We start from the raw sequence: 18,324 nt of genomic DNA, 5'->3' as shown, positions 1-18,324 counted from the left end.
AGTATTTTTACTTTAAGAAATTTAGAGAGTAAATTAACATTTTGTAGAGATATTAACACTTCTTGATAATTAGTTAATGTAGAATTTTATTTTAAATTTATGACGTTTTATTTGAATAATGTTCGTTAAAAATATTTGTAAAAATAAAAAAAATCTGTAAAATGTTTTATTATAAGACAAAATATGTAAGCAATTAATTTTAGTTAACTGTATATATTTATATTATTCAATATGTTTATAAGTCTTTTTAAATAAAAAATATTATATTATACAATCATTTATTATGTATAAAGATAACTAAATTTTTTATTTTAGTAATGTGTGAGCGCGCGCGCCCGCATATGTAACTTATTTAGCATAATTTAAAACTTCTTTCTCTTTTTTGAGAAGCTGCTATTTTCTGTTTTTTTTTAAATTGATGTTATACATGCACAATGTTTATTTTACGCGTATAATTAAAAGTAACGCTTTAGTTTATCTTAAGTCACATTCCAAGAAGTCTCAGTTTAATGGAATGGAATTATAGCGGCAGTAAAACGCTTTATTCTAATAAAAGTATAAAATAGTTTTTTTGTAAATTAACAATAATTATTTTTATTAATTAAAAATACGCACTAATAATGTTTTTTTATAAATTATTTTCCTAGACGCTTAAATCGTCTAATTCCACAAACGTAGAAGATCTTTTTTATCCCTATAACTTTGTTTTCGTCAATTTCTTGAATGAAATCTTTATTTATGTATTTATCAAACGCCTCACGAACTTTAAGGTCTTGCTATCGCGATTCGAATCATGCTTGCCATTCATTATATGTATATATACATATATCTCACGTGAAAGATACATTTGCGTTCTACACGGAAAAAAATTATTCTCAAATTGAAACTTATGTACGTCAAATTAAAGCGATCCTTGTTTCATATACATATAAGCTTAACAATATATAATCTTCTTAGAAGAATTTGAAAATCTTGAATTTTAAAATATTGTAGTCTTATTTCAATACTATAAGTATTATTTTAAAAGCATGATATAATTGTTTTAATAATTTTATTCTAAGAAAATTATAATTTTCGATTTAAACATGTAGTATTTTCTATCCAATATTTTTCTTTTCCATTCAAAAAAATTATTCTTAAATAATAAGAATATTATTTTCTTGGTTAAACTATATAAAATTTTGAAATAAATCTTCATTCAAGTAAATCTTTTTGATTTACGCGATATAATCTTATTTCAAGATTTCCGTTTTGAAACTGAAGATATGTCAAAGCAAGAATATTCTTTTTTTCTGTGTACAATGTTTTAATTGCGCTTTAATCTGTCATGGTGTTAAGGATCCAGTCCATATAATAGGCGACGTTGGTATAAACTCCGGGGATGCCCTCGATGCCGCACGGCGTCATACCGTAGCTGACAATGCCATACTGGACGATGCGCATTATCAAGTTATTATATTTACTAGACGCCTGTAGAGGCCCGCCGCTATCACCATTACAAGAGTCTACAGCCATTTGGCCGCCGGCACACAGCTGCTTGTACCAGATTTCCTTGGAGGGCTTATATATTTCTTCACATCGATCGTTGGGAACAATTGGTAGCTTCGCTTGCAGAAGTTCTGAGCTGGTCAGATCATACTCCGTCAAACCCCAACCGGTCACCACGGCCTACCAATTAGAAGAGAAAAATGTTGAAATACATGTGTGTGCGCGTATATAAATTCTAAAAAATAAAGATAATCTCTAAACCAAAACTCTCTAGAAATTTGTTAAATTATAAAATCATTTTGAAAGGACACAGTTATAGAATATTTTTATTTAAAAGAAAGAAAAAAGATGCGAGCGCAACAAATGTCTTTTAAAAATTATTTTTACTATTTATCGTCACACAAATTAGTAGCAGATTTAAATTATTTTAAATAAAATACTATAATTATTAATCTTTTTGTCATTTCTTTTTTTACTTTCTTCTTATACTTCCAAATTAAATAAAATAAAAAAAGATTAAAGATATATTAGTTATCTTTACCTTTTTCTTAGTTAAATTTATTGCAGAACCAAAGGGTAAACAAATAGGTTTGACGTTCTGAGGTGTGAAGCTCATGGTAACATTTACTCTGATAAGAGCAATGTCGTTTTGCTGCTTCGTTTTTGTGTAACCCGGATGAAAATAAAAGCTATCCACGTCCAAATCCTGATACCTCTCGGCGCACACGACCTCGCGCCCGTTGAGATCCGTCTCGCAGTCACGTTCCTTGCTTATGTCATGCTCTCCTATTCTAACTCCTATCAGTCTGACATCTGAAAAACAATAATTCCTAATTATTATACAAATTTATAGGAAACAAATGGAATATAAAAACAAACATTTTTTAAAATCTCTTTCAACTATTCTTAAATTTAATTTTTTTTAAATTTTTTTTGGCCAACTTTCCAATTTTTGTCGTATGATCTTACTACATAAGTGTTTCTTACCACTTGGAAGTAGCGTGACGCAATGAGCGGCGGTAAGAATGTAGCGCGAGGAAATAATCGAGCCACCACAAAGGTACTCCGGATTCGGTTTACCGGTTCGTTGATACGTGATTAATGCCATCCACGGATACTCGAAGATTGCGGTCTTGTTGCCGTTGACTACTTTTGGCCGAGTGATAGGTCCGCACGCTTGGTGATCCAACAAACGTAAATTCGGATGGTTCGTCACGTCCGGGGGATTTGGAGTATTCTCTGAGGTCTCCCTGATTGTCATCTCTTTGTCTACCTGTTGCTGATGATCAATATTTAACGTAAGAAAGATGAAACAATACACGTGAATAATGTAAAACTTTTACACAGAAGCAAGAATTTAACATTTACTTATGATGACAAATTTTAAAGAAATTTTATTGTTCTGTAAATGAGTACAAGTGATAATTATGCAAATTACATAAATTTCGGATTTCATCGAATAAAACTTTAGTCGATGTTCTGCTATTACAATGAGATTCGGATAAAACGGAAAGTCGAAGAAACCTGTTTTAGCATTTATTTTAAAAGAGTTGCAATGATGACGCATCTTCATTATGTACAAGAACGACAGAGTGGAAATTATGATTAATTTAATATATTAGACAGTTATAAAAATGATAAAAAATCATTCAAAAATATATAGATTTTATATTATGTGTTATTTAGCTTTTTTTTATAATGTTTGACTTTATTGATCTTATCTTAATTATTTCTAATAAGTTAATACTTTTATCGATTAATTAATGCCCTTAGCTTAATAATAAGTTTAATTACCTGATTGCAACAAACTTTTGGATACCTGCCCTCGGAGCCACATTGCGCATTCTTGAGCGTTTCCAAGGTCTGTGCTGAAAACGGTTTTGGACCTCTCAAAATGCTTAACATTTCCGGACAATTGAGAATACTGACACAGTTAGCATTTCTATCTGAGCATTGAAACTCTGTAACAGTAAATTGTACAATAATTTAATTTCAGTTCAAATCATCTCAAATTAAAACTCAATATAAAAAAATGTACTTTAAAGTCGAATATACATATGTATTTAATTTTAAATATGTTAATTATGCCAAATGTATCTCTATGATTTAAATTAAATACGTATTTTTGAAAAATATTAGTAAAAATTTTAATATAGTACTTTAATAAAGTAAAAAAAGCAAACGTGTATTTCTTTTCACATAAAAATGCCTGATAAATGATGCAATGAATTGACGTTTAATTAACTACTAACGTGCATTGATTGTTGTCACAGTAAGAATAAGGACGAGCGAACCGATGAGTACCATGTTTATTTTTCAATTAATCTAGAAATATTTCTTTTCTCTTCTTTCCTTCACGTATCACAATGAGTTGAGGATTTTCTTGTTTCGTTTCTCGACGATTTCCTCGTTACAAATAGCATTCACTCAGTTGGAAAACAAGATTCCCACTCGCGGTTAATGCCGGTCTCTCCTGGTGAATCCGCACTCAGACCGAGTCATGATCACGAGTCAGACCAGTACGAACCTGCTGTCCATGAATCGCAAATCGACTAAGCTTCTCCGCTACTTGCCGGACCTAATAAGTCTGTTGGTCTGGTGGGAACGATCGTTGATATAATAATCAATCGGCCGCCATGATTCGTTGCCGATTAAAACCTGTCTCGCGCGTTTTGTCTGATTCCATGAAAATCGAAAGCGTAAAAGTTTCCTTAAAGAAAATTTCCATTGTGCTTTTGCGCTTAATCCTTATCACTAAGAATAGCTCATCGTAATACAAATTAATAGTTTCATAAATATTGACGCTAGTTTTTTTTTATAAAAATAAAGTTACATGTTTGTACAGAGTAAATTTGTTTTAATGCTTTTGTTAAAGTTATTCAATCTCCAACTGGAAAGTATTTTATCGTTTTAGTTTGGAGAAATGTTACAAATTTTTATTGTGTATCTTATTTTATTATGTATATATATATATATTAATTTACTTGGAAAATTTAATTTTTTATGTATATATAAATTTTAGTAGATTTAACTTTCATTAACATTTTTCAAGTTATAAATCTTTTGAATTCTATTATTCTTTACTTGCATTTTAAGAATTTTGTTATTTTCAGTTTTGAATTAATTAATAAGCAAACATTTCTTGTCATTCTATTATTAAATTGCTCTTACTTCAAATATCGGTAATTTTTTTAGAAAAAGATAATTAAATTTCTTCATTAAAATGAGAATAACAGAATTATCACATTTTTTTATGATAGAAAAAAATCTAATACTATTTACAAATAAAATTATTATAAAGCCAAGATGTGAAATCTTTTTTGAAACACGTAAAGAATAAGATAGTAAAATAATGTGATTGCACATTAGAGTAATAATAAAGATTATTCTCCTTTGCAATGAGGATGACTTCCGAGAATATTGTAAGAAAAAATGGACCAAAAATAGAAACCATGTTTGTAATCATCAAAGAATTTCCCGCAATAACATTGCTATATCAAATAGGAATGTTATGCATTGTTCTATTGAAATGTTCAATTATCAATTATCATCGCACGAGGAAAATCAATATTTTCAATAAAACTTCAGTACTTTCCTACCAATTTGTTATCTAATTCAGCAAAACCAACTGCGTCATTATGACCTACAATCATAAAAAATACGGAGATACATTCGTTTGAGAAGTTTCTTATAATATCGAAGAAACGTTTATCGTTAAAAAACGATTAATACAACCAACAAGTTAATGGCACATATTTAGCAATGATTATTGAGTTTTCGAATATTCTTTCGTAGGATAAGACAAAACTTTTTTTTAAGGTTTTTCGCTTTCTTGGAAAACAACATATCAATTTTTAATTTTAAAAAATTATTAATAACAAAATTAATCAATTTTAACTTTACTGTCTAATAGTCTTGCGACGTCCTTGATTGTGCTTTTCGAAACTACTTTGTATAGATTACTGTAACATCATAATAGCGATAAATCAAAGTTCAGTGACCCGCGCGCGTTGATAACTCCAAGGGGCAAATAAAAAAGAGGAATATTGGACATAATTGGACATCAATGACATATTTTTAGAATCCAAGAATTCGTAATTTTATACTATGTTTACCTAAAAAAAAGTAAAAATATCAAGAAATTGATTTAGTTTTTATTTTAATTAAGAATGTTTGAGATGTATTGCAAACTTTGCAGTTTTTTTGATAGTCGACGTATTTCCCGGAAGTTAAATCTTATACGACGCGTATCATGAATCACATATTATGAAGATATAGGTAATTGCATTATAACAGAATAAATGATAATAATAAGGAAAATTATATAAAAACATAAAAAAATTAATAAAATAATGTAAACGTTGAAAGTGTTTTTTTTTAATGCAAGGAAAATATTTAAAAAATTATTACAAAAATTATTAATAAAAGATATATAGAAGAATAGCGTGCAGTGTGAAAAAAAGAGATATTATTAATTTAATTATTAATTTAAAATTGAGAAAAATACTTTTATTTATCTTGTTATTAATTTTAAAAAATTTAAAAATATTTTTTTGCACTGTACCTACACATAATTCTTATATCTAATAGAGCTAATATTCTTTGTAGGTATTCATATCTTCACGATCAGCTGTCGTGAACATTATTCTAAATTTATTGTACTTCATTTGAATAAAAATATCTATAGGCATCTCTATAAAATGTGTCATTACAAACGTTACAAAAAACCAATTAATGTCTATTTTTCCTTAGAATTGTTGAATATGTTTACTGATCTTTTATGTATATACATATAGACAACACAGAAAAAAATTTTATTATATATATATATATATAAAAATAATATCCATCCTTTTTTAATAATGTATTTACATATTGGTTACAATAAAAATTTTTTTTTCTCTTTTTCTTTGTATGTATGTGTGTACGTATGTTCTATTTATTAATTTTTTCAAAAAAATTTTGAATTAATATATAATATCTTATTTCTAATAACATTTAAATAAATTTTTGCAGATCTACTTAATTCTACAAAATCACAAATCAGATACAATTTTAATAAAAGCTATTTTTTTCTAAAATGTAAATATTAAAAATGTTTATTATATGCACTATAAAAAGTAGCATAATAAAACTTAGCTTAAATTATTTCAAGAGATCTAATAAAATAAAATTATTTTGGTAGTAAGACACTTTATTAAAATAAAAGATTAACGAAAGTTTTTTTAACAACAGCTATCTTTATTAATTAAAAATATACATTAACAGTATCTCTTCATCAGATCATCTTTTTAAATGCTTAAATCGCTTACTTTTGCAAGCGTTACAAATATTTTTACTGTTGCGAAATTTTATTCGTTCTGTCGGTTTTTCTAATTCAATTTTATTTACTCAATCACCTCGCGAAATTTACATATAATCTTGTTCTCATCGCGATCCGGATATCGATCTCATTTACGTCTCAAACAGGTGAAAGACTTGCATTCCATAATGCTTCAGTCACGTTTTAATCCGTTAACGTGTCGAGGATCCAGTCCATGTAGTAGGCAACGTTGGTGTAGACTTCGGGAATACCCGAGACACCGCATGGCATCAACCCGTAGCTGACCACACCGTACTGGATCATTTTCACTGACGTACCGTTGTATATACCGGGCGCCTGCAGAGGTCCGCCGCTGTCGCCCAGACAGGAGTCCACGTTTATTCGACCACCGGCGCACAGTTGTTTGTGCCAGACCTGTTTGGACGGCTTATATATTTCTTTACACTGCTCGTTGGAAACCACCGGCAGCTTTTCGTGCAGGAGGAATGCGCTGCGCCGATCATACTCTGCCAAACGCCAGCCGGTCACCACTGCCTGCCAATCAGACATAAAATTTTCAAATAAAAGTAACATCTTTGAAAAAGACAGAGCCAAAATAATTTGATAAAATATAACAGAGACAAAGTTACAAAATATTTTAGTTTGAAGAAAAGAGAAAAAGTGGAAAAAAAAGTTATTTAAAAATTACTTTTTCTAGTTATTGTCACACAAATTAATAATATTTGATTGAATGTGTAGAAATATGATATAAATGCAACATAAAATCTTTTTGGCTTCTCTGCTTGCTTTTTTTAAATTATTTCCTGAATCAATTAAGTAAAAATAAAATATAATGATTATTCTCACCCTGCTAAGAGTCGCTCTCGCCGCAGCACCGAGGGGCAAACAAATAGGCTTGACGTTCCCCGATTTGAAGTTCATGGTGCCATTCAATCTAATAAGCGCGATGTCATTCTTCAGCTCCGCTCTAGTGTATCCTGGATGGGAGTAAGAGCTATCCACGCCGAATTCCTGATACTTGTCTAAGCACACTTTATCAACCCCGACCATTTCACAGTCAAGTTCCTTGGTTATGTCATAATCTCCTACCCTTACGCTTACCAGTCTGAGATCTAGAGACCAGCAATTAGAGGATTAAATAAACTTGTGCCAGTTATAAGAAAAGAATAAAAATCAAGGAACAATAAACGTTCTTAAGTATTTATTAATACAAACTATTTTTTACAAATTTAATTTTTTAATTTAATCTTTAATTTTTTGAGGGGGAGGAAGGAAGTTCAAATCTTTTAATTTTTGTCGTATTTACTAGAAGAATTGCTTACCTTTTGGAAGTGACGTGACGCAATGAGCAGCGGTGAGAATGTAGCGCCTGGAGATGACGGTGCCGGTACAAAAGAACTCCGGAGCCTTCAGGGTTACGTTGCTTTCGTATGCGATCAATGCCATCCATGGATACTCAAAGATTCCAGTTGTATTGCTAAGTAATGGATATCGGGTAATAGACCCGCAAAATTCATTCAAAAAACGTAGATTCGGATGGTTTGTCACATCCGGCGGATTTTCTTTAGTATCTTCTTTTGGGACCGCTGTTGTCGGAGGCGTCGTCGTCGTCGTCGTCGTCCTCGTCGTTGTCATTGTCGGCGTCGTTGTCCTTGTCGACGCCGTCGTTGTCGTCGTCGGCGTCATTGTCATTGTCGGTGTCGTTGTCCTTGTCGACGCCGTCGTTCTCGTCGTCGGCGCCGTCGTTGTCGTAGTAATTGTTGCCTGTTGTCAAAAGTTAATATTTGAGATGAGAAAAAATAAAAAGCAGCATTTGAGTTTTATTCATTTTTAGACAGAACCAAAAATTTAATTAATACGTACAACCGTAAATCATAAAGAAACTTTATTATGTTCTGGAAATATGTGTAAATAAAATATTCTCGTATAATTATCCAAATTACAAATACGTGTCCGTAAATAGCATTTTAAAAGATCTTTAGAAATATAAAAATATTAAACGTACAGAAATATTTTTATCGCTTTGTTTAAAAAGCCTATTTTTTATATAAAAATCTGGGATTAATTAAAACAAAATCTTTGATTTTATGATTACAGACTCGCGTAAATATTAGAATATTCTACAAATTCCATCAAGTAAAGCTTTAGTCGATATCCTGTTAATACGATGAGATCGAGAAACGGACAGTTCAGGATACAGGAACCTGTTTTAACATTACTTTAAAAGAGTATGCGTGCAAAAAAAAATACTGGCAATGCAAGTTACATATAATTTAATGTATTACACGGAGAGAATTTTCTCTTTACCCTCAAAATTTGGTAATTGTGGGATAATGTGTGACTTCGAGGAATTTTACTATACTTTTTAGTAAAATTTACTAAAAGTATAATAAAATTCCTTGAAGTCATACATTATCCCATAATTACTAGATTTTGAGGGTAAATTTTAAGAGAAAATTCTCTCCGTGTACAGACAAGTATATAAAAATTAATTTTTATAAAATCAAAATTATAATGATTTTAGATTATGCTTTGTGTTAACTTTTTATCAAATTTGACTTAATTTCCATTAATCAATTAATTAGTATTAAGCTTATATTTTTTAAATAAATCAATACCAGTTTAAATCAAGTTCAGTTACCTGGCTGCAACAAACTTTCGGGTAGTGGCCTTCGAAGCCGCATTGCAAGTTTCTGAGGGTCTGCAACGTTTGTGTCGATAGCGGTCTTGGACCCGTCAAGAGGGCTATAACCTCCGGACAATTACGAATATTGATGCAATTAGCACTTCTATCCGTGCATTCATTTTCTGCAACGGTAAATTATTTTAATACAATTAACTAATAATTCTTAGTAACAATTTTATAAATATAAAATTCAAACTTTTAAAGTCTAGAATAATTCCAGCATCACAAATATATTTTTAGTTATACACACATAGTCGACATAGTTCGGAATATCTAGAACTGAATATTTATTTTTAAAAGCGTTTCTTTATATATAAATATAAAATGAGAATCAGATAAATATATGTAATTATTTTAAATAATTTATTTTAATTATTTAATTAAATTAATTTTTATTAGTTAATTTTTTAACTGTAACAAATGCACTCTTACAATTTAAAATAAACGCACAATTTTTTTAAAATTTAAATAAAGAAAAATCTTTATTATAAAAGAAGAAAAGTTGGCTGTATTCTTTTTTAGATATAAATGCTGTGACGTCTAATAAACTACTCACGTGCATTGATTGTTGTTAAAACGAGAAAAAGGATAAACGAGCCAATAAACATCATGTTTATTTGTGATATCAGTGATAACTCTCCACCAGCCAATCTTGAAATTGCTTCGTTAGATATTCTCTTCTCCTCCTCTTCTCTCTTTTCTCTCTCATGGATCGGAGTCCGGGATTTTCCTGTTTCGCGAGTCGCCAATCGACTAAGCTGCTCCACTACTTGGCTGATGTACTAAATCTGTTGTTTGGGTGGGGATAATCCACGATAGCCCATGATAGTCGCCGTGATTCGTTGCCGATTAAAGCTGTATCATGTGATACTTGTAATAATTCTAGGAGAATTAAAAACGCACAAATTTTCTTTGAAAAAGGTTTTCATTATCTTTTTCATTTAAATCTTTATTCTTGAGGATAATTTATTGAATGAGAATTATTATTATCAAGAATATTAATATATAAATATAATATAAATTTTATTTATGTAATTAATGTTACACATTTGTACAGATAAATTTTATCTGTGATGGAATTTTATGTAAAAAGCGTACGAGATACAAAAAATAAGAAGCTAAAATAACAGAGAAAAAGAAGAGAGAAAAAAACGAAGAAAACAAAGCTCGTCAAATATTGAAACAATAATGAGGAATATTTTTGTTCAAAAGATGGTAATTCCTATGAATATCTTGAGATAAAATTGATTGAGACTTCATGATTTTCGTAATCACCAGGGGGTTTTTCAAGATAATGTGGCATGGTCGTGCTGATATAGAAGTGTTGTGCGTACACTTAAGTCTTGCAAAATTTAAGATGGTAATTCCCATGAATATCTTGAGATAAAATTGATTGAGACGTCATGATTTTCGTAATCACCAAGGGGTTTTCCAAGATAATGTGACATGGTCGTGCTGATATAGAAGTGTTGTGCGTGCATTTAAGTCTTGTAAAATTTTTTATAATTTCTCATTTTTTCTTAATATATTACAAAAATTTTTTAATATTTAAAAATCATTAATAGTATTGATTGGTCAATTTTACTTCCTAGTGCAGTCGAGCAATGGCCTTTTATGCTTTTTCAAAGTTGTTTAACGTAGACTACTATGACCACTACGATGTGATAATGACGATATGTCAAGTCCTATCGTGACCCGTATTGATAACTCCGAGGACAAATAAAAAATACAAATGTTGAATAACACATAATCATTGATCATATAATCTTGCGATTTGACGATTTGCAATTTTATATTACATTTTCCTTGAAATTGGATGAAATTATCTCTTTATTTGACTTATTTTTTATTTTAAACAAATACAAATGTGGGTAAGAGGTTTTGAAAATAACGTTGGAGTATATTGAAAATTGATACGTTTTCTGAAAATTTTAAATCTTATGACACTCGTCAAAGATTATACTAATAATTGCATTCTAAGAGAAAAAAAATAGTAATAATAATAAAAAAATTAAATTTACAATAAAAATAATAATACAAATGTTAAAAATATCATTTTAAATGCAAAGAAATAATTTAAAAAATAATTTACAAAGTTACTAAAAGAAACAATGTTGTAAAAGATAAAGAAAAGAAAAATAACGTGTTATTCCAAGAAAAAAGACTAATTAATTCAAAATTGCAAAAGAATTTTTATTTATCTTTTTATTAATATTACAAATTTATAAAATATTTTTCATATACATTGCCATTCTTATAAACTAATATTTTTTATGAGTATCAACTTCTTTACGATTAGTTTACGTGAATTATATTCTAAATTTAATTATAAATTTGTTGCAATTTGTTTGAATAAAACTTGCTACAAATATTATTATAAAATATGTTATTATAAATGCAGGTAAAACAAATAAGTAATTCATCTTACTTAACTGTATATCTTTTTTTTAGTCTTATTGAGTAAATTCACGAGATTTTGTATATAGGAAAACAAAGAATAATATGATTATTGTGTAACATTAATATCATCTTTTTCTTATTAATATAACTTATTTATCACAATTTGATATTTTTGTGTATATGTTTTTGCAGCATTCTATTCATTAACATTTTAAAAGAAATTTTTATAAAATTATTAATATACATAACATTTTATTTTAAAATAACGTATAAATAAATCTTTACAGGACTAATTAATTCTTGAGATTGCAAGTCATAAACTACGAAAATACGTAAAATCGATTTATGTAACATATTTTAACTTTATTTATTCTTCGTCACGGTCAAAATGACTTTCTTGATGTTTACGGCCGCATTTTGCTAAGAATCCAGGGAACAAAGTCTGATACTTTCGTGTACACGCCAGGCCATCCCTGCATACCGCAGGGTGATGGTCCAAATGATACAACGCCCACGGTGGTCCATTTGCTGGTACCATTATAAAGCCTTTCAACAGCCATCAAGGGACCACCCGAGTCACCCCGACATGAGTCTTTGCCTCTCTGTCCACCCGCGCAGATCTGTCCGTAGCCCAGACGGACACCGGCGTTACCATAGACCTCATCACACTGATCTTTATCCGCCAAGGGCAATTTCAACTTCAATTTAATATTTGAAGACGAGCGACTTTCCGTCTTGCCCCAGCCAGCTACGAAGAGCTTTTGGTTTAGCAATGTATTGGTCGGCAAACAAATAGGCTTGATGTATTTGGTGAACATCACGTCATAGCTAAGACGCAGCAGCGCGATATCGTAACGTTGATCCCGCGACAATGGTCGGTACTCCTCATGAGCGATTTGCTCCTCGACACCTACGGTTACTGGATCGTCAGCGCATACTTGGGTAGTCTCGCTGTCTTGCACGCAATCCGGATCGGTATCGGTGTCGTATTCGCCCAGGCGGACGCTGGTCAGACGCCAGTTGGTTGGCAGATCCTTGCCTTTGATACAGTGAGCGGCAGTGAGGACGTAACGTTTACTGATCAAGACGCCGCCGCACGCCGTCGATCTGCCGTTGGCTGTAATGCCATTCAAAAAAAGTTAAGAATTGATTCGCATAAGGTGCAATAAAAATTTATATGTAATTAATTGGTCAATTAATATTCCTTTCTACTCACGTTTCTGATACTCCAACAGTGCCATCCAGGCGAACTCGTCGAGCTCAGTGCGCTCGCCGCCAATGATCCTCTGCGACAGTTCGCGGCCGCAGTTGGTCGGCAATAACGGGTTGTTTGCCACATCTGTCTGAGTATAGTCGAGCTGCGGGATGGTTTGTTCCGAGTTCCAGCTCTGCGTGGTCCCGAAGTTCGTGACATGGTCGTCCGGACGGGTGTCGACGTTCGCGCTGTTGATGCAGCACACCTTCGGATTCGGGCCTTCGAAACCACAATGATTGCGCCTCAGATAGACGATCGCCTGGTCCCGCGACTTCTCCAGAATGTTGGCCACGAATCTGCAGTCACGCGCGAGTATACATGTGCCCAACTGACTGTCGACCGTGCAGTCTCCCCGCGAGTTTTCGTATTCTGCGAATGGGAATTAAAACGGTTATCACGTTATCAGAAATGGAAAGTATGGAATTTTTTATCCTGTTTATTAACTTTGATTTTAAAAATGAATCAAGAGTTAATTACTTTTATTAGTGGAAATACCGCAATTCTTGATTTAGTGACTTATGAAAAAACCTTTTCGAATTGGCAGATAATAACTTTGCATAATATCGTCGTTTTAGTAATACATGCAGTGTTTTTTAATTTCTCTCTATCCGTTCACTTAAGATGCTGACGCCATAAGAATTTCCAGTCTTCTGAACAAGAAACTGGTCAGGATATTTTTTTTATTAGGATCTTTGTACATGTTCGGTATCTTACACATTATACAATATATAAATAATATTATATTTATACAAAATTAAATGTATATTACATGAATTATTAATAATATAGATAATACACATTAATATACATTGTTAATAATATAAATTGTTATAGTAAATATGATAAGAAATAATTATGATCCAAGAATCCATCAAAGTGTTGCAGCGTGCAAAATCGAACAAAGCTGATTTAAACCCTGATTATACTCGTTTCCTGATTCTCGACGCTAGCCATTAATGTGGTGACGTAATGCAAAATACAATCGCGCATAATTCAAGAAATGCGACGGGAAACCGGCACCTGACTTTTGTGTTCGTAGAAGCGTGTCATAAATTGATAATTAATAATGTTGCTAAATCAAAATCGCATTCCGTGGTGATTATAAATTTTTGTACGATTGAAGTACGATTACGTCGAAATTTCAACAATTGCTGATGCTGTGTATTTAACGTACGCATAGACAATATTTTATCTAGATGCAATTAATGTTTTTTTCTTGTGCATTATGAAAAAATTGGAAAATATAGAAATTATATCTAAGAAAATTTAATTAAAATACAATTATCTATAGAAAAGCTAATGTAATATATTTAAAATAAAAATTTGAAATAATCTGCCAAAAAATGCATGCAAACTGTCATCTGTTAAATATTCTTATTCTTTCTTTTTAATGTTATTTGCACATAAGCTAACTTACTGTTTTAGTTGAATCATCGATAACCTTGATAAACTATATTCCTTTATTGGCCTTTTTTGAAAATAAGGCAGCAGATATGACACAAGGAAAAAAATGTCTTTTAAAAATTACCCTTAAAATTGTGATAATTGTGATAACATAAAAAATTTTACTATACTTTTAATAAAATTTATGAAAATTTTAATAAAATTACGCAAAATTTTAGTAAATTTTGTTAAAAGTATAGTAAAATTCTTCGAAGTTTATGTTGTCTCACAATTACCACAATTATAAAGATAATTTTTAAAAGAAAATTTTCTCCGTGCATATAAACTTGAATATTATTAAAAAATTTAACGAATGTGAAAACTATCAGAAAAATTGTTATATTTTTTATATTCTTTAAAATGCCGAAGAGTGTACATAAATAAATAAATTAAAATTAATTAGCCATCAACCTGTCTCCGAACCAATTGACTCTGTGTCTCGTACAATTTAAAGACTCAACTTACGCGCATTGATGCTGACAGTTAGCAATGCCAGAAACTTGAGAGACAACAAGAAATTAGATATTGACATCCTCGACAAATTATTCAACTTTGTGTACCAGGAGATGTCCACAGCACACTTCGACAACGAGAACTCACTCCGGTCTCGGCAGCTCCTTTTGTTTTATGGCTGTCTTGCCGAAGATCAGGACATCAACTGACGATAGTATCCATGATAGAGTGACGAGACCCAGGGTCAACAACTGTCCCCACCACCACTGTCAACATGCTTCTTACCAAGCTAATTAACAGGGGCGGACCGATTGGGAAAAATCTATATTTCTGTAATCCGTTTAAAATCATAAATGAATTGTAAGGAAAGAAAAATATAATTGTGGAACAAATCTTTTCCTATATAGAACTATACTTTAAATAAGTTTTTATTTACTATAAAATTCTACATATTGATAATATTATCGTTACTTTTTCTTGTTTTTTTGCCAGCAATATATATTTTTTTAAAGATAAATTTAGTAAATTGGCTTTAATTTATTTATATAATATAGAATCTACTTACAATATTATAACATTATTATATTATTTAATGTTTATTTCAATTTAATTAATTTATCATAAATCCGATGTGATAAAATACTGACATATCTTGGGGGAAATCCTGAGCTCTTAATATCTATACTCTCTTCTTTAGTATTCTGTGTTTTCTTTTTTCTTCTGTATGTATGGAAATTATATATGCAAAGAAAATAACATCACCGATCTCAAAAATAAAATTAAAAAAAATAGAACATGAAGGATTTATCGCTCAATTGTAGAATTGCAAAATCAATATAAACAAATGTTCTTTATCGAATAATCTTAAGAGGTCATTAATAGCTTTCGGCTAATTGTAGCGGTTTGATTAATATGCACAATATCTTAACGTTATCTAATTCATAATTCAGGTATAACAGCATATACCCGCACTGGCTCGCAAGAGCTCGATTGAAGCATATGAGCAATAAATTAAACGAAATAACTATAACGAAAGTTTGCTCTGTTTGAAAAGCGCCTGCATTAGATTTTATAGTCTAAAACGTTCATTCTAAGTTGTCCATAGTAAAGGGAAAAAACGTAGTATCATGTATTTTAAAAATTCACGGAAAAGACTATTGTTACTGTTTTATATTTAATTGCTGCGATTACGAGCGATTGTTGGCGCTCTTTAGTGGAAAAATGATTCAATCCTCGGTAAACAGTGGAGAAAAACAGTTCGATGATATTACATGTGTATGAGCCAGAATTGGCCGAGCGGGAAAGAGGAAACATCTCGATTTCCCTGAATGTTCAATATAATATCATACGCGACGCGAAATCTCGTGAGAAGATCGGATGTTGCGGTCGCGCTATTTTCCGAAGATCGCTACGTTCGATTTTAATAAACATATAAGTTTGCTCGTCAGATTAGAAATACGTTTTAAATCCAATCAAAATTCGATTAAATTAAACTCAAACTAAATTCCCACGTGCCTTTGTTAATTAATTACTTCCGCGAACAATTAAGCAAACACGATAGAATTTCAATAAAGGAAGACCTGCGAGATTAAAAATTTCCTACTGAATTTTCGTAATCGGCTTTACCCATGGAAATAATTACTTCTACGAATAGGATGCATAAAAATGTAGGAAAATAGTTGTGCGCAACTCTCTCTTTGAATTTCCGTTAAAAAATTCTTATTTTTCAAACTATTTTAATTATAAATTTCCTTCAGTGGTGCATCTGATATACATTTATTACAGACTAGCTATGCCCTGCTATGCGTTGCTGTGGCTCTCTATTCTTATGCTACGTTTTTTTTAAATTTTCTTTGCTTTCGTTGTTTAACTTTTAAGAGCCTTGCTTTACTGTTGCTCTTTTTATTTTATTTTTGAATAAGCATTTATCTATCTTTAATAAATCTAATATTCATTTATTCACGTACTTCTAACTTTTTTTTCTAAAAACTGCCATGGATTTAGAAATCCATTCAAAAGACTGTTTTAAATAAGTTCCTTTTTTTCAATAAAATAACAGCCATCTTTATTTTTCTTATTACCTTAATTTAAACACAATAGAAACATTCTTCGCCTCTCCCGTCTCTCTCCGTCTCTCCCGGTCTCTCCCCGTCTTTTCCCGTCTCTCCCCGTTTCTCCCCGTTTATCCCGATCTCTTTCCGTCTCTACCCGTCTCTCCCCGTCTCTCCCAGTCTCTCCCCGTCTCTCCCAGTCTCTCCCCGTTTCTCTGCGTCTCTCCCGGTCTCTCCTCGTCTCTCCCGGTCTCTCCCCGTCTCTCTCCGCCTCTCCCCGTCTCTCCCCGTCTCTCCCGGTCTCTCCCGGTCTCTCCCCGTCTCTCCTGGTCTCTCCCCGTCTCTACCCATTTCTAACCGTCTCTCCCCGTCTCTCCCGGTCTCTCCCGGTCTTTCCCCGTCTCAATGTGTCAAAATTTTAATAATATTAATGAAAAACTATTTTTTACACTTAAATTATGGTCATCATTTTTAAAACACCGGTATATCCAAAATCAAACCCCATAAGAACACTCCCGGTTACAAATGCAACGTGGTGTCAAAATTTCAAAGCAAACAATGAAAAACTTACGGAGATCTTAGATGACTAACAAACGAACATTTACATTTTTATTTATATAGATTTATATTGTATCATACTATTGAGCTATTTTTATATTATTGAGAATATATATCAACATCAAGTATTCTCATCACAATTACAAGATTCGAATATAAACAATTCTAAATAAAAAAAAGAAACAAATTGCGTTTATAAAATAAAATAAAATGTAAAACTCTCCGCCCCGATGTCCCGGCTATAATTATTTCTTCTCCGCAGTTAAAGCTGAATATCTTTACGGGAGCATGTTGTTCAGGATCCACGTAGTGTAAGTGGCGATTCTGCTGTAGACGCCAGGTGTCCTGGTGGCCCCGCAGGATTTTGCGCCGAAGGAAACTACGCCGAGGAGATAATATTTAGGAGGTCCACCTATACTCTCGACCTTCATCAGAGGGCCGCCGCTATCGCCGCCGCAGGAATCCTGACCCGGAACACCGCCCACGCACATCTGCTGGTTCTCCGATACGTCCGCGTACCTCTTGAAAGCCATCACGCACCTGTCCATCTCGATGATCGGCAGCTTCACCGTCTGCAGGAGCATGCTAGGCTTCGGGTCATCTATCGACACCAAAAGGTAACTTAGAAATCTTATGGATTAAAATCTGTAGATTTAGGAATTGAACA

At 31.8% G+C, this 18,324-nt stretch overlaps 4 protein-coding genes across 4 annotated transcripts; all 4 read right to left on the bottom strand.

The window, feature by feature from the left end:
- Positions 1-1,282: 1,282 nt before the first annotated feature.
- On the bottom strand, positions 1,283-4,075 carry LOC105831980 (melanization protease 1). The gene is made up of 5 exons (XM_012672531.3): positions 3,741-4,075; positions 3,283-3,449; positions 2,476-2,767; positions 2,030-2,301; positions 1,283-1,668 (listed from the first exon to the last, which is right to left on the bottom strand). The coding sequence occupies exons 1-5, from the start codon at positions 3,793-3,795 to the stop codon at positions 1,318-1,320; spliced, it is 1,137 nt and encodes a 378-aa protein (XP_012527985.1). The 5' UTR covers positions 3,796-4,075; the 3' UTR covers positions 1,283-1,317.
- A 2,633-nt stretch (positions 4,076-6,708) lies between these two features.
- LOC105831981 (serine protease grass) lies at positions 6,709-10,379 on the bottom strand. Its single transcript, XM_012672532.3, has 5 exons — positions 10,054-10,379; positions 9,453-9,619; positions 8,134-8,575; positions 7,658-7,923; positions 6,709-7,345 (listed from the first exon to the last, which is right to left on the bottom strand). The coding sequence occupies exons 1-5, from the start codon at positions 10,106-10,108 to the stop codon at positions 6,995-6,997; spliced, it is 1,281 nt and encodes a 426-aa protein (XP_012527986.2). The 5' UTR covers positions 10,109-10,379; the 3' UTR covers positions 6,709-6,994.
- Positions 10,380-11,938: 1,559 nt separating this feature from the next.
- On the bottom strand, positions 11,939-15,532 carry LOC114253741 (CLIP domain-containing serine protease 2). Its single transcript, XM_028192080.2, has 3 exons — positions 15,061-15,532; positions 13,114-13,521; positions 11,939-13,014 (listed from the first exon to the last, which is right to left on the bottom strand). Exons 1-3 carry the CDS (start codon positions 15,125-15,127, stop codon positions 12,302-12,304), a joined length of 1,188 nt encoding a protein of 395 aa, XP_028047881.1. The 5' UTR covers positions 15,128-15,532; the 3' UTR covers positions 11,939-12,301.
- Positions 15,533-17,692: 2,160 nt separating this feature from the next.
- On the bottom strand, positions 17,693-18,258 carry LOC118644184 (CLIP domain-containing serine protease 14D-like; the record flags this gene model as incomplete). Its single annotated transcript, XM_036292375.1, is given in 1 exon segment — positions 17,693-18,258. A coding segment is annotated over 1 exon segment (323 nt), but the record flags the coding sequence as incomplete, so codon positions are not given.
- Positions 18,259-18,324: the final 66 nt, after the last annotated feature.

The sequence above is a fragment of the Monomorium pharaonis genome, chromosome 1 (genome assembly GCF_013373865.1).
Source record: "Monomorium pharaonis isolate MP-MQ-018 chromosome 1, ASM1337386v2, whole genome shotgun sequence".
NCBI classification, from domain to species: Eukaryota; Metazoa; Arthropoda; class Insecta; order Hymenoptera; family Formicidae; genus Monomorium; species Monomorium pharaonis.
Note: the sequence above shows the minus strand (reverse complement) of the source record. Positions and strands in the feature narration are given on the sequence as shown.